Source organism: Anser anser, assembly GCF_964211835.1.
Source record: "Anser anser genome assembly, chromosome: 2".
Taxonomy (NCBI): domain Eukaryota; kingdom Metazoa; phylum Chordata; class Aves; order Anseriformes; family Anatidae; genus Anser; species Anser anser.
Window position 1 is genome coordinate 155,017,261 of NC_139721.1, and position 23,481 is coordinate 155,040,741.

General features: G+C 42.1%; 1 protein-coding gene across 1 annotated transcript in view; it reads right to left on the reverse strand.

Annotated features, from left to right (window-relative positions):
• The window catches only part of DPP6 (dipeptidyl peptidase like 6), a 409,630-nt gene extending 389,246 nt beyond the window's left edge, over nt 1-20,384 (reverse strand). The window contains exon 1 of the mRNA XM_083826972.1: nt 19,440-20,384. Within this exon, the coding sequence (XP_083683098.1) occupies nt 19,440-19,640 (201 nt within the window). The 5' untranslated portion in view covers nt 19,641-20,384. The remainder of the gene's footprint in view (nt 1-19,439) is intronic.
• Nucleotides 20,385-23,481: the final 3,097 nt, after the last annotated feature.

A 23,481-nucleotide genomic window follows, 5' to 3' on the forward strand; every position in this document is an offset into this window, starting at 1 on the left:
TTGTTTCTTCAGGCTTAGGTACAAAGAGGCAAGCTACAGCAAGCAATATAACTATCACTTGGCAGCTGATTTGGAGTAACTTTCTTTGTGCATGCTCTTAGTCCATGGGAACCAGGAGGCAATTTGGATTAGCTTAGCCTTTAGAAGGCACTTACTGCCTGCGAGCTGCCACTTGTGAGAAGCTCATGTGACAAAACTCTGTGATTTATGGTCTAACAGGTAGTTGTAAGCTCATTGGATACATCAGGCACGCAAGCTGCTGTTGTCTACATTAAATATGTCAGCACTTCTCAGCTAATGCGGCAAACTCCTGTTCCTCTGACACAGAAGCTAAGGGTGTTTGGGGGATGCTGAACATTGCCTGGTGCTTTCAGAGCAAGTTCTTTGCTGCTTCAGAATCCACACCCTAAACCCCAGTTTCAATGCAACAAAATATTGCGACCAGAGGATCAGATACACTGAAAGTAATTATAGAAATCGGCAAACAGATCTACTTTATAGTAGCCCAGAACTACTCATTTTAGTATACAATACAGCACCAAATTTTGCTATTTGACCTCAATTCTTTAACTTATTGTTCCTGATTGACAACTACTAAATATCTACAGGCCAAAAACTGAAATTGAAATTTCTTTCCAGAAAGACTTCATGACAGCCTCAGGAATATCACCCTTAGGGAGCTTTCTTCTAAATAGACCACATTTCAAACTTGTTTTCCTCTTTGTAGCCATCTCTATTCAAATATTTTTCCCAAAAGACATTTATGTCTCTGAATACACAAAGGAATAATTTCTTCTGCATTCATCCATAAACCTGCATTTGTTTCTTTTAATTTTCCTCCTCAAATCCAGTCCTTTGAGTCACTCAAGACACAGGAAAATCTCTACTTTCCAGGTACATTAAGTTTCATCTGCCTCTGAGAATTTGGAAGCAGATCTTTTGTCATAGAGAGCAATAAAAAAATCCTGTGGTTCTGCATTTCTCTCTTAGCAGGAGGACTACAGTTTTCCATTAAGCACTGATGAACATTTCTTCCTATTGCCTCCACCAGGAGCTATTCTAAAACCCTAAGGATTCTCTGTTATATTAGAAGTCAGAAAATCCTCTAGGTTTACATCAGCTCTAAAGTTCTGTTTATACTTAACTCAAATGTGATATCCTACAGAGCAGCAAGATGAATCGAAGACAGATTTCAATTAGTCTTTCTCAGGAATAAAAGCACTGAAAATACAAAAGATAAACATTTATCATAATGCTATGGTAGAAATAAACTCTCTGCAATAACTAAAATAATATAAAATTCTGGCAGAGCATGCATGAGAACAAGAAGGATTATGAAAAAAATAGTTGCACTTCATGGTTTTGGGGACACTGCTTTTCAGCTCAGTTGTTTTCATTTTACTGCTGGACCTCCTGGAATTTCATCCTTGATTATCTCCAGCTACAGATTTTGCAAATATTCTGGGAGAAGACACTCACATTTTTTACTACAGAAACTGATCCACTTTCAGTGGAATACTTAAAATATTATGTAGGCTGGAGGGCAACGATAACTCTACAACGGTGTCTAAGACACTCCTTGGGAAACTGGATACCTGTGTTTAAAACTTTGTTACTGGTAATGTTTAATTATCTCTACAAGACCCTATAAGACAGCCACATAAAATCCCATGTCCTAGTGATTAGAAAACTTTCTGGAAGGTGATTTACTCCATCTGAATGATTATTACAACTTCCTTCTTCCATTTCTTGAATTTATCCTAGATAGCTCTTTTTTATTATTATTATTTTTTTATTATTTTTTATTTTTTTATTATTTGTTGTTGTCAAACCTGATCTTAAAGTCAGGACAACCTTGCCAGTTTCATAAACACTTAAATTATATAATTATATTGCTTTAAAAAAAAAAAAAAAGTTTTTTTGCAAAATAACTCAGCTAAGTTTACCTAACTACCCCACAGAGAGAACCATGTTCTCTCTGTGCCAGGCCCTGTATGAATATCATAGAAAGTTAGGTTCTGTCAAAGACAATTTGTTGTGAAAACACAATACAAAGACAGGCAAACACGTACAAACAGGGAACAGATAATGGAAATGTGTCAGAAACAGTTGACCTAATTTCCTAATGAGTCAGGTAGAAATTACGACACTATGTCCTTTTCTATCAGACAAGAATTCAGAATTCCCAAGTCACTCTGTGTTTCCAAGGTGCCCTGACAGCTATGAAACTACAGACAAGAGGTAGACCTCTTTACCCACAGTGGCTGATTCTTAGAGAGGATTAAAACAAACTATTCTCAGTTTACCCATTAACTCAACGGGTTGTGGTAACATTCTCCTACTTCTAATCTGGGGATTTCATTTGCTGTCACATAATGTCATCTCTCGTTTTCCTGCTTACTTTTTTAAGATGGGGCTGCTTTTGTAGACTCAGTGATCTGGGGACATAACAGAGATGGGTTGTGTAGGAACAAGCAACATAAAATTAACTGATGTGAGTGAAGGCTTCAGATCTGAAGGACTCATGCACTTAAGTTTGTCTACCCACAGGATCTATTAGTTAGTGTAATAAAAGACTAATTCTCCCTGTGAGTCTTACTTTAAAACCAAGTATAGCAAAATATCAGCGATCTATATAGAACTCATATGGCCTAAGGTAAACTTAACCTAGCCTTCTCGTCTTTAAGCACACAGGGACTTCCAACTAAAAAGGCCATTGCCTCATGAGGGAATTAGAAAGGCAAAGAAAGCCATCTGTAGGCCCCACACTGACATGTATGGCCCAAAAGAAACAGCATGCAGTAAATGAAGCACTGAGCTGGAAAGAAAGAGCAAGGACAGTTTCATGACTAAGCAAGTTGACTGACACCCTGAAGACAGTGATTCCCCTGTCTCTCATACAGACAGATTCTCTGATGCTGGGCAAAACATTTGAGTTCTGCTAAGTGAGCATTCCAGTATTTCTTGCTTTACAAATGGCCCCCTTGGGGACTTCTGATATTATTTGTAGAAATGCTGAGGGTCAGCATTGTCACTGAGGTCAAAGACTTGTGCTATGGTCTCCCATTAAAATAGTCCCCACATCAAGATATTCTCTATTCATTATCATTTCTTCCTCAGTTTTCTATCTATAGAACAGCAATAATCCCCTCCTCACACTCGGCACCTGTCCTGTGAAGACAAATTCAATAGGTTGTGAGGCACATTCAAAAACTGTGTCAGTAAATGCTAGAGAAGAGCCCATGAGGAAATTAAACATCATCTTAAGAAAGCACACAGATTAATGCCTAAGGCCACACATTAAACAATGGGGTGGTGGGAGGGGGTGGAAATAAAAGGTTGAAGAGCTTCTCATTAAATCACTGTGAGCATGGGAAGAGGGAGTCCTGTGCAGAAACAAAACTAAACAAAACAAAAACACAATGGCATGCAATTATTTAGTTAAAGACATAAGCAGGAAAACTAGAGTAATGAATACAAGAAAGGGTTGAATGAAGGGATTCACTGGAAACTTTAAGGCTCGTATTGCCTATGTTTTTTGAGTGCCTGACATGGCGAGGATTTCTCCAATGTACATTGTAATACCATGCAGAAATATCTAAAGGAGCTCTGAACCACCTATAAAAGGGACTGAGAGTTCACAGCCATGTGAGTAATCAGTAGATAAATGAGTTCTGATTAACGCAAATGAGCAGCAGATAAAAGCTGGCACTGCACTGGCATAACACAGCACTCACAGTGCCATCAATTCTCCCAAAAAAGTACCTCACTGGGCCATGTACATGTACCATTGATGCAAGGCAAGCTCATCTCTTGAGAGCACATGGCCCTGGGGAGGCCCTGGTTCAGATCCACTGTTTTGTGGCATGTGAAATTCCAGCCCATACAAGCATGGAAATCCTGAGCATTCAACACATATTAGCACTTTCAAGCAATGTAAGCTGCACTGCTTCATCTTTGTTTACTGTCTTGAAAAGTACAAAAAGACAGGAGTTTTTAGGGTTTCACAGTTTGTGTATTTTGTTGGGTTAATCATTTCTATCACAACGCCTTTTAGCCCAGGGCTTAGAAAAAACATCAAGAATAGAGAGTACAAGTGAGATTACAGGATATAATAAGAATGTTTCATCTTCACAGCGGAGTAGAAACAATATTAGATGACTTTTATTGCATAACCAAAATCTTCTGGAAAATCTGTCTAATACCACACAGAGATTTAAAAGCTCCTGAAAAACTACATGGCACAGCAATAGAAGCCAGATGTCTAAATCCCGGTCAGGTGCTACAGCCCTGGTGTTTGCTGACTTACTGCTCACATGCACCATGCTTTCCCTCTGCTGCTGGGATAAGATAACTGGAGATTACTTTACCCATTTCCACATCAACACACACACTGTCCTACATACCCAAACCACTTCTTCACCCTGTGAGAAGCCGTCATCTGCATCCCCAGCCTCTAACAACACCTATATAGCACCCCCACCTCTCCATCACCACCCATTTCAGAAAACTGTGCTTCTGCTATTTCCCTCCTGTATGGTCCAAAAAGGGAGGGAGCTCTTCTCCTCTCTCAGTGCTGGAATAATTGGCTAGAAAGCTACTGTGTTAGAGTAGTCTTGCTACAGTAAATATCTTCACACGTATGCCTCTCATCACTTTATTTGAAGAAGTGGCTGCATTAGTTTTAAACAAGTCTGTGTCACAGGTCAAGTTTAAAAAGTGCTCAGGGCCAGATCCAATGAATGGCACAGCTGCTTACAAGTCAGGCACAGCCATTCCTATATTGTCAACATTTTAAGCCCACTGTGAGCTTGGAAAAGCAACATTAGGGGAAGAAGCTAACAGGAATTGCCTGACATGTGTGGTACCACTTCCTGGACATTTTTTACATCAGGAGCAGAACCCTACATCTGAGAGCTCTTCCTACTGAGCCACATGGACATGCTCGCTTTCCCTCAGTTTCCCTTCCAACTCAACTGTGTTCATGAAGGACAAGACAGAGGAAAGCCCTTTCGAGGCTTCTGTCCTAATTACTGAGATAGGCAAAGTTACTGCATGTAGAAAAGGATTCTGGTACTCTGTGTAGAAAAGCTAGAGCAAAGCACTTTGGCAAAAAAACAAAAACAAACAAAACAAAAAACAAACAAAAAAAAACATACAAATCTACAATAATAAGAGGAATATCACAACTCTGAATTAATTTGCCCACACAGATCATCAGCAACAAAAATCTATGTAGATGATGCTGCCTTTATAGTGACAGACCTTTAAACATGTTGTCTCTTGAAATGGAAAAGTGTTAGGCCTACAGGGGACGGTAGCAAGAAATTCATAGGCAAATATAACTGGTACACCTCATGCAATTTGTTTAAAATGCAGCAATCCAGGAACTCTTGAACGAACTAGACCAAGTAACCTTATACATGTATGCAAAGGATGGATTCAGCCCTGTTTAACCCATTTTACTGCAATATTTTTTTCATAAATATTGAGTATAATAATAACCTTTAACCCTTTAGAAGATTCTTCTAAAAGACATTTAGCCTGCATAATTAAAACAGAAATCCCTGTCACCCACCTGGTGGAAGAGGTCTCCTCACTGATTCCAAGCAAAACTTCAGTGAATTTAGTTGTAAACAGGGACACTGTGGTTTCTCTGCTTCCAAGGCCAAATATATAATCCCATAAAAAATAGAGTTATTGAGATCCATCTTAAAGCCAGATATGACTTATCTTTACGTACTCTTACTGGAAGGCTCTTCCAATACTTCAATGCTCAAGATCTTAGAAATCTCATAATTTCTAGCCTAAACCAATTTATGGCCAGATTACAGCCATCTGTTCTTATTCCAACACTATCTTTCATCTTAAAAAACTGTACTCTCCCCCTGGCAAAGGGCCCATTGACCTGAACAAATGAGAAGCAGTGATTATTGAAGCTGAACAAGAAAAATGCTGGGAATGCTTGGGTCTGACAATTAAACTTTCCACTTTCTCCTAGATAGATATCCCAAGGATGGGCAGGTTCTTCTTTTCCACCATTAACAGCAAAGGGGAGAGATCAAGTCATAGAAAATTCTAATCCCCTGCTTTGATAAGAGGATCCTTTTCTTTGCCTCTTAGCAAGCATAAACTTTTCCACTTAGGAGCTCTGAAGGTTATGTCACTGTAAGGAACAGGTGTTGGTGCTGTACCTTGCTGAAGTGCTCTGATCTCCTTGGGAACAAGAGAAGTAAGAACTAACTATGGTAGATATTTAAGTTTTCATCAGAAGGTTCAACAATGTCAATAGTCAAACTGTCAGCCATGAATAACTCATTCAGCTAAAAGTAGCAGCCAGGTTTCTTCACCCTATCTTAAAAATTTGGGGTATCCAAACCAATGTTAAAAGGCTGAGTTTTCAGAAGTCTTGTTGCCTATTTACACCTTAATAAGCCTCTGCTGGTTATTCATGAAAACAACTGTAACAGAAAAATAAAATAGAAGTAGCAACATTGTCATGCCTGTTTGGAAAGTCACAGCCAGCTTGTATGAAAGGGGGGAGAAGGGGAGAGGAAAGGCAGCCCCTAATGTTCAACATTCATTTTGCAGTAAGTCCATCAATCATTCCTCTTCTTTTTGTAGAAACGCCTTGAACAGAACAGAATGGTCTTGTAACGGTTCATCACTCACAAACGTTTGATGAAAGTGGATTCGGTTTTCGGTTTATGATACATCATGCTGGAGGAGATGAGTTTTCTAGATGAGATACAGGCATTACACATAAAACCTATCTACTTGTTTTCTAGTGCTGTGTCCAAGGTATTGGGTTAAAGAAAAACACAGGAGCAGGCTACTGCCAAAATCAGTCACACAGATCTCACTTATCACTGCTAGAGACGTTGATCCTTGTACAATTCATCTCCATGGCATTGTGGCAAACTGGGAAAACCTCTGTCACACACGTGTGTTACCATTTGTTCTTTACATTACTTTAAACATTGTCTTTTATTTTATTGTGCATCCTGCCCAGTTCTTGTACATCTCAGCAAGCCCTCATTCAAACAACGCTTACCAAACCTTTCATAAAGGCACCTGAAGCCTGCTGATTGACTTGTCTCACAGAAGCCTTTCTAATAATATACATTTGGAGTGCTTTTAATCATTTTATGAAGTTAGGAAATTCTCATCTGTTGAACTCCAGTGGACCACAGAAAAATTTTATGGCTCATCAACAATTGAAATCAGGTGAAAGGAATGCAGAAGAGTACTTTCAAATTAAATTACAGTTTTTTGGGTTGGACTGGCACAATCTGTCTTTAGCAAAAGAAGTGCCTTCTGTGGAACTTTCAGAGCAAATTCATTCCTCTGATTCACACTGCTGCTCCCTGCATTTTATACTAAATTGCACAGTTAAAAAGCTGACTATGGCATTCTGACGTATCTTTCCAGTCCACTAGCACTGTACTATCTGCCAAAAGTTCAGATCCAGAACAGCTTCAGCTTAACACAGACAGGAAGAAACAGTGAAGGGACGTGGTTGTAACTCAAGGGATTTCACATGTAGATTTACAGGGTGAGATTAAACTGGCTTTAACCTTGCTCTTAACCTTCACCTTCTCTCTCCAGTGCCATGAGGAATTTCTTTCTTGCTCCTCCAAAGAGGAGAGCCACTATGGAGTTGCAGAGTTGCTACAAACATCCTTGTATCTGTGAAAGACTGTAGTCTCTCATGACTCAACGTGAGAGAAGAGAGCTTTCCTCCCCTCTCCTCCTTCTCAAATACCAAGCTTGCCCCTATGCCTGGAGAGGGACAGCTTAATGACAGACATATAATTTGCTATTGAGTGAACTGTTAACACAAAACAAAACCAAAATAATCATTCTGAACACAATTACACTGAATTTGTGTATAGAGTATGCACTGAATGATCTTCCTCGAGTATTCACAGGAAGAGAATTTCAACCCACATTGAGCTCAAATGCTTATAGACAGTGAATGTTTTACTGATGCTTTCTGTAAACTTTCTTACCAGAAACCTGATCCAAGCTTACACTGTGAATTCCACTCTTGCAAACCCATACTGTTAGACCTGGACAGAGTCTATGAGAATGACTGAATGTAAGATGAAAGGGGTATAGAAAACACGCTTTTCAGTTACTTCTAAGCAGCCACACATAATGGTGAAGGGCCAGGAAAGATGAAAACAGTTTCAAAAGCCACATATATGCAATCATGTCATACAATGTAGGAATTCAGACTGCACTGAATGGTGATAGCATAGGAAACTCCCATATTTATGTGAAGGCCTGAGGATATAGGGAGATGTACTCCCTTAATGTATGTATCAAACACATGCTTAAACAACATTTCTCAAAACACTGTACTACAAACACTGTTAATTTAGGTAGTAGTTACACCAAAAAGGGATATATTCTGGTGTAGAATAGAAGTGGTAAGAGGCAGTGTTTTGTAAGTGCTACAATATGCCTTGAGTTTGTTATCCACAATGCAAATACTTCATAATGAAAATAAGTTTTTCTTCCAAGATTGCAGTTATAATATTACATAATTGGTCACTAATTAAATACTTACAGGATAAAAAAAAAAAAGAAAGAGAGAAAGAAAGAAAAAGAAAAAAGAAAATAGGATGAGAACTACTCATAACCAAATTTTTTGCCAGATATTTTTATTAAAATATTATATAAAGCTGCCCTAATTAAAAATAAAAATAATTAAAAAAAACCCTTTGTTTCCCACCAAGATGCTTCCAGGATCTCAGAACTAGCATCCAGTCCTGTGTATCACAGCTTTCCTTTTTCTTCTTTCCCTCCGTTGTCCCTTGTCTGTCTTTCATCCTCTTGCTGTTTTCTCTTGCATTTGGAGTCTGCCTTATTGTTTCCCCCAGTGGCAAAATTAGACCAAGGACATTGCTTGAAAATTCACATCCAGTGTATCACGGCTGCATCTACTTTTTGGCGATGAAGATGTCTCAGAAATATTTTAACCTGCTAAAGTACCCAGAATAGCCTAGATATCACCCATGTAAGACAGAGAGTCTTTGACAACAGGAGAAAGAAGCCCTAGAGATGATGACAATAAATAATTTCATTCTGCCCACTTTGCTTTCCATATTTGTTTCGTTTTTTTTCCTAAGTGGCCTTTCCACCTTCCCAAGTATGTGACTTTTAACCCAGACAACTCTTCCATCTTCCAAGAGACTGACATGCATGTTGATATTCCCCCAGGGGTAACCTTGTCACTTCATCACATTAGCTCATGTTTCCTTCTCTGACAACTTGTGGCATGTTTTCCCTCAACTAACAACCACTCTCTTTTATATGACATATAACAGTTTAGCAGCCAAAGCACAATAGTCTGATAACTGCTCATCCAGTATCATGTATCTTCTTATTATCTGCTACATTATCCTTATCTAATTGCATGCACTTTGGCTCAATCTGACATTTTCAAAACTACAGATGCTTATTAGCTTTTCTTAGCTAAAAGAAAAATGTGCATTATAGTGATTATCAACTCCTGGCACTGCCTGTGAAACACTGTAATGAGAGAGACCTTTAGCCCACCATAAACAAGCACAATCAGGTCTGTTTTGGTTATTAGGAATGCTCCGACAAATGTTGCCACTGTCAGAATTAATGACCACACTGCTAATTATTAATAATCTTTTGTTTCTGTGGATTCTTTTCAGGCCAAAACTTTAGGCCAGAAGCAGAAATGGTTTAATTCTGTACCACTGCAGTGAAGCCATGAATGAAGTCACGGCCTTGATTCCTTTATGGTATCCAACAGATGCAGATCCTGCCCCACAGGGATAAATAACTAGCTGAAGTTCATGCAGCAGGTCACTGGCAAACCCAAGAAGAGCAAGACCTCTCTAATAGCCATTCCAATGTGCTACCACAGATCCATGCCACCTCAAACAGCAGGTATAGAAATGTGCCCAGAAATCAGTGAAATCTACTTCTTAAACAATCTATTTCCAAGTGCACAGAGCCCAAACACAGAGAGTGTAAACAAGGCAAGTAAAATAGATTGGGTTACTGTGATCCTAAACCTTAGTTATGTCAGTCCTTATTAATTACTCTTGTTTGCAATGAATCACTGTAACTGTTTTGACAAGTGCTGTTTGTGCAGCAGTTCACAGTACAATGAAGCAGCTGCTTCAACAGCGCCCACTTTATTAGAGACACCATTGCAAAACACTGTAATACCTTCATTCAGTGTTTTCTCCAGGTGCCTCCTCTTGTATCTGGGATTACAAATGCTCAAATTAAAAACAAAAAATAAAAAATAATATATATATATATATATAAAGCCGATAGGTGATTTGTGTCAATAAAATACTTGCATTCACTATGCCTAGCAGCAGCAAGACCAGTAAAAGTGGAAATCTTTGGGAAATCTTTAGTTCACTATAAACCATTTATGTCTCTATGGCAACATCATTGTTGATTCCTACAGCATTGCTATCAACAATGTGATAGATATTTGGTCTTTTAAGTATTACTTTTCTTTTACTGGCATTTAAAGAAAATAGAAAAACATAAACAAAGACAAGCCATAGTTTATACAGATTATCCAGAAACATGAGGAAGGATTTAGCAATAAATGACAAATAAAGACAGGATTCTACAGTCACATGAAACATAATTCCATGAGCAATCTGTGCAAATCTAAGAACTGTATATGCAATAAACTTATCTTGGGACAATCAGTCTCTTATGCAAGGGGTCAAGCACTATTTAAAGCAGATTCCCAATAACCTCTCCGCTCAAGGTTCCTCATGTTGCTGTGGAATACAACATACCCTGACCCACCTGCCCCAGCAGGAGGGCAGGGGAGGCAGGCATCAGCTGCAACTTGCATTTTACAGTGCCAGAGGGCAGGTCACTGTGAAGCATCTGGAGAGGAGCCATCTGAGTTTTTGCTGGGAGATCCATCTATAGGCGCCAGGGCAGAGAGAGATAAGACTATCTAACAGGTTGCCAGCAGCCACCTGTTAGATAGGGAGGAAGAACTGACTCACAGCTTCCTGGCATTGCAAACAAAACTGAGTTTCACTCCTGTGATGATGAAGGGCTGAGGGATGACTGGGGAAGAGGAGAGAGGAAAAACTGAGCTGTGCTTACAACTTCTTTTGCTGTTAAGGCACTGGTGAGGCTCAGGAACAAGTGGGAAGAGCAATCTATCCTAGAACCACCTCTCATACCATCCTACCTTTTCAGCAATGGCAGCAGCCGCCACCAGATTGCTTTTCTACCCTGGCACAGACATCAATGTCTGTTTTGCTACTGTCACCAGTACATACTATTTCTTTTTCCCAAAGCTGACCTTGCAGACACAGGCTTTTTTTTTTTTTTTTGTTTTGTTTTTGTTGTTTTTTTTTTTTTTTCCTCCACTCTGCAGTAGCAAGAGGCACTGCAGAACACTTGAGCTCATCTCCAGACACCAACTTTACATGACTGTGTTCTGCAAACCACTGCTTATACCCTTGAGAAGGACAACCAGGCAGTAACAGGCCTCCTGCTGCTGCCCAGATGCTGGACATCATTATTCCTCTGCCAGCATGGGAGGAAAGCAGCAGGCACAGGGATCCTGTATAAAGCAACTGCTGGCTCCACTCACCAAGTGTCTTCAGATCTACAGCTTGGAGACTGCTCTAACATCTGCAATTGCTCAGTCTCCGTGGGTTTCATTTCTCCTCTGACCAAAATGCCACTGCTATTTTCTTTTATAGAGAGTTGGAGCTCATTTTAATGGAAAAGAAGGAACACATACATATCCTTGTCATAAACACTTTAAAATTAATGACTGTGGTATAACTAGAGCTAAGGTTACCAGGCATTTCCCATTGCAGCTTTTCCATTTCATGTGGCTCTGTATGTCTAAGATAGCAAGCTAGGGAAGAAATTTGCATTTGCTTTTGAGGTTTCACTCTGCCTAGAGTGAAATCTACATGAAATTCTGGAGCAGATGATTTTGACAAATACAGAAGGAACACCCCCACCCCCATGCCCAAATATTATATAATGAAAATATTAAGACACTCCTATCCTTCCTTTTGGATGCTTTAAATCTCCTTCTGCAAAAGAAAGCTCCAATACCTAGAACAGCCAGAGGAAAACATCAGAGATCTGAAACGCCATGTGAAATCTCCCCTAATGAGTGCTAGATACATCAAAGACTTAGATGTGCCGGACTTAACAACTAGTGTTACACCTGTAAGAACATCCTCGCTGATAACTGGAAATATTTCTGGTCTTAAAGACTCCATAGGCCAGAACCAGAAACTGCAATAGCTCACAGGGCTGAGCCACAGCAAGCTGTCACTGCTGTAGAACTGAGACACACCGTCTCTGAGGCAGTGTCAACTCAGCCTCTGATTTTCCATCTGCAAAGTGAAGATAATAATTTTAAATCCAGTTTTAAAAGTCACAGAGACAACAACTGGTAGAAGAGTATACGTAATAGCAGAGCTCTATTGTCAAGTACTCTGTTTAGAGGAAAATAATTTACGCTATGCAAGTGATACGCAATTAGAAAATATGCTCAACAGAAATCTATTAAGATCTCATCAACAGAGATTCACAATACTGGCCTTTTCCACATTACCCCACACACTCCATTTGCTTTAGTTAAACTTGCTACTTGCAACATGGATGAATATCTGCCCTCTCTCCCCAGATCCACATTGCCAATTCCCTGGAGCTTAAAAACTGTGTTAATCTTTTCTGTAATCTTGGTAGACGTTTTAAAGGCTATTTTAACAGAACAAAGTATGAAAGATCTCTAACCTGAAGTGCTTAGAAGTCAAGAAATAACTAAAACATTGGTTGAACGAGTGTAATGAACCTTCCTAAACACTCTACAGGTGGAAAAGTTGTGAAGAGCAAATGTTTCCACTATGCAAAAACCACAACCCACTCATTCTTCAAAATGCCTTATGGGATTGTACCACTCCACCCTTCCTCTGTCCCCTTCTACACTGCTCTGTGCTGAAAAACATGCATGTGCACAGTACCCATGTCAGACCTGTTTTTACTCTCATTTTTAGGTACATATTGACAGAAAATGCTACAGGAGACGAGATCTCTTCATATAGTCTTACACACAGATTCAAAACATAGTTTAACTCAGTGAATTCATATTCACTGAATTTCATCATTACCAAATACATGAATACAAACACACAGAATTTAAAAAAATATAGATAATATTTTCAAAGGTGAATAAGTAAGTAAGAACCTGATCCAAAATAAGCATTTAGGCACCTACTTAGGAATCAGATTCCAATATATATACATCTGGATTTCAACAAGAACCATTTTTAAAAGAAATGGGATTTATTAACCTATATTATCTGTATGTACTTTGGAAAATTTACACTGTATCAAACCTGAATATGAACACAAGGGAGTTTTGGAGAAGGCTGTATTTTATTTTCCTTTGGGAGAAAAGAGACAAAAATTTCCTTAGAAAAAAGATTTGTTTCTCCCTTCCTTCCTCCATGCTTGAATATGGGACCATTCAAAACTGCTGTTAAACCATTTTTTGATGAGCTTTGAAAACAAGCATTGCTCCCTGATGGCAAAAGAGAGAGTTACTAAATTTTCAGCAAGTCAATCAAGTCTAGAGAAAGCAATAAGGAACTGAAAATAACCCTCACGTGTACGAATGGGTATGTAAACAAATGGTTGGTTGGTGCTTTACTACAAAATCAATGAAATGCCAAGAGCTCAGCGTTAACAGAGAGTAAGCAAGAGACACTGCCACCCCTTGGTCACGGAATGAAAATGCACGTACATCACGGCAACGTGCTGGGAATCGTCCAGCACATTAGGCAAAAATCCTAGTAAAATCAATTTAAAGTTACTGAATTTTAAAGGACGATTTATCTGAATCACCACAAGCATAAAATTATTAGCCCACAAGAGTTTAATTTTTTTTTTCAAGGGACAAATTCTTCTGACCCAAAGAGCATTTTCAAAGCTGGGGTGATGGGATGGACATCCTGAGAACTACCATCTTTCTGGCCTTTCCTAAAACCAAAATATACAGAGGAATGGAAAGCATCACAGCTTCATGTCTTTTTTTCCCCCATATCTTGGAAAGTCCTTTGGAAAACCACACAAACTTCTCTGACTCTGGTCTCAGTGTCTTCATTCTGCACTTGTCCCAACTTCTACTAACTCAAGAGAAATAATGTGAGCTAAAGACTCTAAATAAGGTATTCCAATTTATTTCACTGTTCACTACTATTAGAGAGATGATTCAGCCTGTTCACACAGTTATTCATGAATACTTAAAAATACATTCTATCTGGCAGACTTTTTTTAGTGCATGCATCATCACCATGGCTAGTAAAGTTTGCAGAAACAACGGCTCATTTTGAACTGGCAACAAACATCATAAGGTGGTTTAATTCTTAGAATTAAATTCTTTTAGAATTTTTATACAAAGTATAAAAAAATGTATCACCTCCAGATCAGTGTCCATTATTAATTACTGAAAATATATGATTAAGTTCCATGCAAATAATAATAATAATAATAACAACAACAACAACAACAATAATAAAGGTTTGCCTCTGGGGAGATAAGTTGTAATTTTTATTAATTTCAAAAGGTGGGTTTACAGAATTTTAGTAGGGCCTAACTCTATTTCTCTTGAAAATACTAGTCCCAGCTCTTTAAATCTTAGTGGCTGCTGGATAACTGAGTTCAGCATCCAAAAACCCACCAGAAAAAGCAGAAGAAGAGACTCTTACAGACTTAAACAACAGTAGTTTCTGTAAATAAACATGGTAGCTCAGGTCTGCAGACAAGATTTCTGGTTATCATTCAAACCACTCAATCTTCCTGTTATGATTCCTGCAGTCCAGCCATACCTTCTATCAAACTATATCTCTCATCTCTTGGGAAAAAGACCACATCATTTCTGAAATGTCCATTGCAGCTCAGCCCTCAATCTTTCTGGAACACTGTCCTTGACATACATTTTCAGAAAGCAATACCTCTTTCCATTAGACAAATAATGAACTGAAAATTAACATTTACAATTACATGCAACAGCAAGTCTGACATACCAAGTTACAATTTTTTTACACGAATGCTTTGATACACACTTTCTCAAACTCCCTCTATTAACAGCTGATATTTTAATTACGTAATCCTAAATTTATGCAAGAATGAAATACAGTTTTATTGAGGCATTTCAAGATTATTACTATTTATATCTGAGAGGAAAAAAAATGTAAATCAGTCTGAGTAACCAATCATAAAATATTTAAAGTATAATATATGACCAAATGCAGTTTTAAGCAATGCAAGAAATACAGAATTATTAAGAATTCAGTAAATGAAAAAATATTCACACTAATGGTAGCTTTTGTTCTTTGGGTTTAGTTGTTTTTATATGGTTAATTCTCCTGTTAAAGACAGTAGGAGTTTTGGCCAAGTAACAGAACCTACAAGAATGCAGCGTAGGGGTCTTTATATAGAAAAGTTTTATGATGTTCCAGTGAAGGGTTCAATATTTTTAACACATAACTTATCATAAAGAATTTAATACAAAAAGGAGTTCTGTGATCATCACTTTATAGTCAATGACCTATAAAATAGATCAATATTCTGTGTTACAGAAAAGTGCTGAATTTCTTATGCTCTTGATTAATGCATTGTTATCATCCCAGTAATTAAAAGGAGCAGGGTTATACACAATCAGCATGATACATCTTACTCAGCACCTCCTGGCAGTTGCCTGCAAAAATTAAACTCATTAATCACTGTAATGCCAAAGAAGAATAAGCTTGGAAAAAATAAAAAGCTCTATTTTATGGAGAAAAAGATTATATAATCTCAAGTCAACATCTAGGATAAAATCCATTCCACAGTACAGTATGGAAAGTATTAATCTAATCAATCTAAAAAGAAGATACCACCAGACTAGATTTTACTTAGTCTTCACAGATATTTCTCATACCTTAATGAATGTAGTGAAAAGGTAATCCTACAGAAAAACAAAACACAACAAAAAAGTCATAATTCTGTTTACAGCTGTTGTGATAATTAACTTCAGTATCAATACTGCCACAAAGCCAACGTGGAAGTGTTTTTTCTGGGGTTATTCATACCGGGCCTGTATGGATCATCACTCCCCATCCCTTCCCCCCTCTCCCAACCCCCCCCCCCCCCAAAAAAAATAAATAAATAAAAATTTGTCTTATCAGATTAATATTTAACACTTTAAAAGTGCAATATTTAATACAGGTTTTGTTTATGAAGTACACTATGTATATTTTCTCCTATACCTACCATGATTTAAAATACTGTAAAACACTGTTAAAATACTAAAGAATGCTGTGACTTCTGCTTCTCTATACCTTCATACTACAAAAGCTGTGTTCTCATGTCCATCTTAATAGTGGCTGTAAAGTGAATTGAGTAGCTGTTATATCATGATTGTCTTTATTTAAATTTTTTGTTTAATATAAAAATACTGCTTCCTCTTTAACTACATATAGGTTTCATTTAGTAGTTTCCAACCAGTACTACTTTCAGTAGACAAAACATTTACTAGCAATACTGTGACCTTCAAAGGCATGATCCTCTCTTTCCCTGTTTTTTACAGCACTGAAGTCTGTATCGGTGCTTAAAAATATAGTACTGAATGCAGCGTGCACATTTCAATGTGGAAAGCCATCATTAGTAACCCATAACATAATCTCAGTCCTCCTCTGAGTATTAATCATATGACAAAGTTAGGAAGAGAACACTCTAGTTCTCAGGTTTGTTTTGATATTTTCAAGTGTGGCCACACAACAAAATTTTTTATTTTTTTTTTCCCCTGTATTTTTAAGCTCTGGCTTTTTCCACTAGATCAGTCCTGAAGGATGAAAGACGATGTGAATGTGCCACTATAGTTTTTGTGTAAAACTGATATCAGAAGTTTCCAATGATGTCTTGTTAAGCCCTCCCTCACAATAAACAACAGCACATGCTCCTGGCACCCTGCGCAAACAGACCGCTCTATTTGCACTTCTCCCACTGTCCTTCCCTGTTGCTTGCCTCACATTTCCTTTTAGATTTCACACAAATCCACAGGGATTTCATGCCCGGAGTCACATTAGCTCGTCCTGCCTGCAGCCGCCGGGGAGGGTGAGAAACTCGTTCTCTCCTCCGTGACCTCACCATGGTCAAGGGCAGGAGCCCGCCGCTGGCTCTACTCGGAGACGGACCGGAGGCTTTAGCACCACGGACAGCCCCATAGACACGGGACGAACACGTTCGGCACCACGGACAGCTCCCCAGACCCTGATGGGTTCGCTTCAGCACCACGGACAGCTCCTCCCGGACCGCCCGCGTTCAGCACCACGGACAGATCCGCCGGGTCCTATCCGGCTGGCCCAGCACCATCCCCTTCTGCCCTTGCCTGCCCCTGCCTCCTCTCCCGCTGCGGGCAGCCCCCTACCTGCAGGCCAACTGAAGGACATGTTCACCGGTTTCATCGCCTCAGCACCCTTCCGACCTGAACGACTCGCCAGCCCAGGCTCTGCCGGACAGGAGTACCTTTGAACCACCTGACCCGGTGCATTGAACTTTCTCAGATATGTTGCCCCCTTTAAAAAATAGTCCACACGAGGTTCCCACGTGTGTTTACAAGTCTCTCCAACCCTCTATTTCTGGTTATGGATTTTTTGCAGTTCATCGCGGGAGACCTCTAGGAAGGCACCTTTCCCTCTACAGATCACACTGCACAACATTGCCCCCACCAACACACAAGCCCGGAGGGGGCAATGGAAAAAAAAAAAAAAAGCAACTCTTCTTTTAGCAGCTTAATATTATTGTTATTAATATTATTTCGGAGCCTGTCAGCACAAATCACTCGCAAATGCAAAACCGCGTCCTTTTGCTTCTCGGCTCAGCGCTTCTGGTGATCAGAGAAGCGGCTCCAGACATCTGTTGTCTCCAAGCCCAGGAAAGCGAAATTAAAACGGTCAAATAATGAGGAGAATGTGCCTGAGCCCAGCCCCGGCGGCGGCACTCCGCTGGCTCGCAGCGACACCTAGAGCCCAGCTCGTCGCCAGGAGGGCCCCGTGTCCCCAGCCACGCCGGCAAGGGCCACGGGTGGGTGCGTGGGCCCTGGCACTGGGAAGGATCCCCCACAGCAATACCAAGGAGCAGCATCGCCAAGATCGTCGCTGCTCAGTGGCTTACAAGGAAACGTAAATTCAGGCTCCTGGCACTATCAGCATGGAAAGCACCTCGGGGTGGTTCAGAACAATTTGCCTTTTCACTGGCAAAAGTGCACCTGCTCTACCGACTGCAAAAGTTTTTAATCAAGGGGTGGGGAAAGGGATGGAGAATTAAAGGACAAACCGTGGAAGTTTCCTTGCAAGCACAACTCTCTCCTCGGAGTGAGCCAGATGTGCTACCTCAGCTTGAAGCCATGCCTTTCCTGGGAAGGAGAGCCAGGGCTGGACCCTGCCGCAAAGCCAACAGCACGTCCCACTCAGGCAAGAAGTATTTTTAACCCACACAAACATCATTCTCAACTGCAGCCCTTCGCTCCCCCTTATGCATGCTTCCACAGGAGCAAAACAGCCCGGACTTCTCTGTAAACCAAACACCACGCAGGCTACACCAGCGGTGAGGACCTACCGCCGAGCGCTTCCCCGCTTCCTAAATCCCCTCTTTCCTCCCCCCGAAAGAACTAAGCGCTATCGACCCAAGCCAGTTTAACTCCATCAGGCACAGCAGCGGCCTGGATGAGTCACTCGTTACTAAGGCGATATGCAGATGCACCCTTTGAAGTCGCTACTCCCAGAGGCAGCGCGGGAGCGGAAGGTGCGCGGCCGAGTTAGCCGCTTTCCCGCGGGGGCTCGCCCGGGGGCGGGCGGGGAGGGAAGGGAGAGAGCCCCAGCAACGGCTCCGCAGGGGTTAAAAAGTTTCTCCTCGGCCAGGCTGGGGGAGGCTGACGGGAAAGGAAGGAGTGAGGAAAAAGGTGAAGACTTGTGCCCCGGGAGAGTGATAAAAGGTAAAAAATGGAATGATTAAGAAAGAAGGAAAAAAAAAATTAAAAAAAAAAGCCGTGTCGACTCGCTCGGAGGGAGATGCTCGGAGCTTGCACTCGCTGTTCCCAAACGTGCTGACCCCGTGCCCCCCAGCACTGCTCCGCGGCAGCGGGGAGCCGCGCAAGGAGCGAGGTGAGAGGTGCGGAGAAACACCGGGGAGGGCAAGCCCGGCTCGGCTCGGACTCAGTCCCGTACCGTCCCCAGCACTTCGGGGGAAGAAGAGCTCAAACACACGGTCAGGAGAGAGAGAAGCTGCCACGACGGCTCGTAACACCGCCGCAAGCCTGGAGGGGAGCACACACGCACACCCCGGGGGGCACCCGAAACCGAGCCAACCCAAACGCGAGCGAGCCCGGCGCTTACATCCTCCTCCTCGCAGTCACTTCGCGGCTGGTACTGGAAGCGGGGCCGGCTGCTTTCCTGTTGCAATGGACGCGGGGTCTTGCCGGCAGCTCCGTCCTCCTCGCTGCACTGGGCGCCCAGGAGGTGACTGGCTTCGGGGGGGACGGGGAAAGAGCGGGAGGTGTTGATCTTCCCGCTGAACCGCTGGTACAGTGAAGCCATGAAGTCAATCCGCGGGAAACGAGGGGGAGGGAGGGAAAAAGATCCTCTTCTCCCCCTCTCTGTCTCTTCTTTTCCCCCTCCTCTCTTCTTTTTTGGCTACAGCATGCTACACGCGGGGAAGGCTCGGTCCCACATTAGCGGCAGGGAGAGCGAGGGGCTCCTGCTCCCAAGTCCTCGGCACCCGGAGAGCAGCGGGGGGATCGAGAGAGCAGGGAGGGGGGGAGTGATGGGGCAAAAGGAGATAAATAAATAATAGAACGCAATCGAGCCGAAACACCACAGGCCCCGGGAATGCTGCACCATCCAGTGTTGGGAAGAAAAAGAAAAAAAAAAAAAAAAAAAAAAAGAAGGAAAAAAAAAAAAGAAAGAAAGAACCAAAACACTCCAAGGAGACGTACCCCCGATAATGGCGCCTGAGTGGATCAGCATTAAATGTGCTTTGGGGGTGTGCGTGTGTGTTTGCAAAAAGAGGGGGGAAAAAATGGAAGGGGGGCTGGCTCAATCGCTGGCTGTCAGCGGCTCCCCAGGCTGAGGTGGCGGAGCAGTCGCCTCCGAGGTCGCATACCAACAGTGTGCACAAGCGAGAGGCAGAGTGACAGCGTGTGTGAGACGGAGTGGAAGAGGCTGGGAAGCCTCATTCAAAGCACGTTGCTCTTCTGGGGAGGGAGGGCTTTTCTACAATCATCTCCTTTTCAGCATCTTCTTTTTCTTCTTCAATTTTTTTTTTTTTTTCCCGGGGAAACAACTTAAAAAAAAAAAAAGAGAGAGAGAGAGAGCAACAACAGACACCTGCTCGTGAGGGAGAAGGGGAGGTGGGGAGGGGAAAGGCGAGGCGGGGAGGAGGGAGGCGGGACCGGCACCGGAGGCCGGGGTGCTCGGAGCGGTTCGCAGGAAAGGGGCAGCGGAAAGGAGGGCGAAGCCGCTCCGCTGCCAGCCCAGCCCAGCCCCGAGTCCGCCCCGAGGTTTTTGGCACCCGCAACTGCCCGGTCCCCATCCCCTGTGTCCCGTCCTTCTCGTTCCCCCTCCTCCCCCCGGCTGGGGACGAAGGGGAGAAGGAGGTTGCGGGTTTTTGGACGTTGTTGTTTGTCGCTTTTTAAAAAGATCCGGTAAATCGTCTCTCTTACTATTTTTATATTAATTCATTTTTTTTTGCTGCATTAAAACGTGCTTCAGCGCCCCTCAGTGGAAATCCACCCAAAGTGGCTCCCGGCAGGAGCGCCCGGGAATAAACAAGCGTGGTGTCGACACCGGGGGCAGCCGGGATGGGTCGGGAATGGGACCGGGAATGGGAACGGGACCGGGTGGGGGCCGGGGTCCGCCCTCAGCAGCGGTCCTTGCGCGGCGGCCCCGGTCCCCGCACGCTCGGCGCGGAGAATTAACGGCGGCCGCGAATGAAGGCTCCCGGAGGAGTAAAGGGGGCTCCGGTGGGCAGCGGGGGAGCTGCCCGGGGGTGTCCAGCCGCTCCCGGCACGGCCGCACCGGGACGCGGGGTGACAGGTCCTGTTGCTCCAGCATCAGCCGCCGGGGTTTCCATGGCAACAGATGCTCAGGTTGAAAGGAGAGAGGGAAGTGCCAGAGTTGCTGTCCCCTCTTATCCTCCCATGGCAAAAGCCGCCTCCTTGACCTCCAAGATGGCCAGCGCTATTGCCATCCTCTGATGGGAAGCACACAGAGCAGGAGCCAGATCTTGGCCGTTCCCAGCCAGAGACTCGCTGCTGGACAGCTCACAAACTTGGTTACACTTCAGTAAGTGGGCTTGAAAGGCTGAAATGTTTCTAAACGCTATTCTTAAAGTTTTAGCCGTTAAGAAAATACCACCTTTGAAATATCTAATTGGCTCAGTCTGAAAACAAAACCCACAACTGAGTCGATCATATACATACAATACTCTAACATGCAGCTGTCCCTGACACCCCCCCCCCCCCCCCGCAATGATTTCAACAACTGCCTGATCAAAAATCTCTTTACATCTAAACAGTTTCATCCGCTGCTTTTTATTTGTGTCTTCAAAGTCAGGGATGAAAAGTCTTAACATTTAGATGAAAAGGGAACCTTATCTCATGGAGAGAGAAAACAAACAAACGCTCTGCCTCCTTCCTGATGGAACTTGAAAGAAGGAATCATTTTGATCTTCAGAACTGAGATCCTGACATTTAATTAAAAAATGAGATGAACGCACATAGTTCTGAAGTGAAGGTCTAGCTTCTAAGTCATAGCGACACACATTTCACCAGAGGTAACTCCAGAAGCCGCTTGCCCCCATCTTAAATTATGTTTCTGCCACGAATTGACTGCACATTACCAGAAGTCTGTACAGTTAGCTCCACTAAATTCCATCTTGAACTGCATTAACAGTGATTTTATGACTATTTGGAACTGGCAACAGCCAAAACAGAGGGGGAAAAGGAAAAAAAAAAAAAAAAGGAACAAGAGAAACAAATTAAAAGCAATAATACATTTTTAACTTCTAAAGAAAACTAGGACACAAAGGAATAATCAAAGAAAGCCACAAAAAGGCAAGACTAAACCACCAAGCAGAAAAAGCACCAAAGATTAAACGTCTGAATTAGAAAGTCTCAAAGAAAGCACAGAAAAAAAAAAGAAAACATCTGCCTCACAGCACAGTTCAAAACTGAAAGAGCCACTAAGGATCAATTTAGCTCCAAATACATTCAGCTTGTGCTTTTAATTCTTAAGAATCAAGATTTCACATAATCAAGTTTGTCTAGTCATGCATGTACATATTGTGCATGTATGTGTGTACACAATTCATGGAAAAATTATATTAAGAGAACACAAAATTGCAACGTCAAATCCTTTAAAAGCTCAGTGAAAAACAACCAGCCAAATGGTCCTCATCCACCAAAACTCCTGATCATGCAGCTTTGGGCTGTGATTCATTTGCCCTGAAATAAATAATTACAGCTATTTAAAGGCCTTCCTGATTCCAGCTCACTACTCCATGACAGACCACAGGCAGCAGAAACAAAGTCCTGGCATGAGCCAAGTGTTGCAGTGGGTGAAGGAAGATAGTTTGCACTGCTGGGAACTGCACCACGCACTTCTGTAGCCCTGCTGCAATGAGTGACCTTGTGCAGAAGGGCCGAGTGGGCAGGTGGAAGCAGAAATCTCTTGAATAACCCCCCCCCGCAACAGGATTCAACCAGAATCAAGTCTGTCAGGGCCATTACTGAAAGCAGAAAGATTTCTCTGAGTCATAGGGGACCCAGATGATTTCATTAGGGACTCTGGAGAGCACTTCACTCTGCCTGTGCACAAGTTGTCTCAGGATGTAACTTGTCCCCCACAAGCACGCATTATGGGAGTCTTGTCCGCCTCTCCGGGAGGGACACAACCCAGCACTCCTGAGTTGCAGCTCAGCCTGGAAGTCATCTACTCTGCTTGCAATTCCGCGGTTAATTTGCTGTTCACCTGTGCATGACTTGGAGCCCAGAGTCCTTTACAATGTCCTGGTTATGTGACCAGATTCTGTCATACAGTGTGCACAGCAACAGGGCATGGCAAATAGGATGGAGCCAAAAAAAGAGCACAGGAAGCATTGAGATAAGACAGTAAATGGCAATAAATGCTCAGTGTATTAACAACTGTGCCTTTCTTACAGCAAAAGACCTGCTCAGCCTACGGTGAGATTTGAGAAGAAAGTAACTTGTATAGTGCACCACATTTAAAGAGGCAAAATATTTCAGAAATGCAACGGTAAGATTAATGTCTTTAAACACACATCTTATATGTAAGAAAGAATTCTTCCCTTAACTCCTAAAAACAGACCCCAAGGTACAAATCAAAGCATTTCAAAACCAACAGTGTTCTCAAGTGCCTC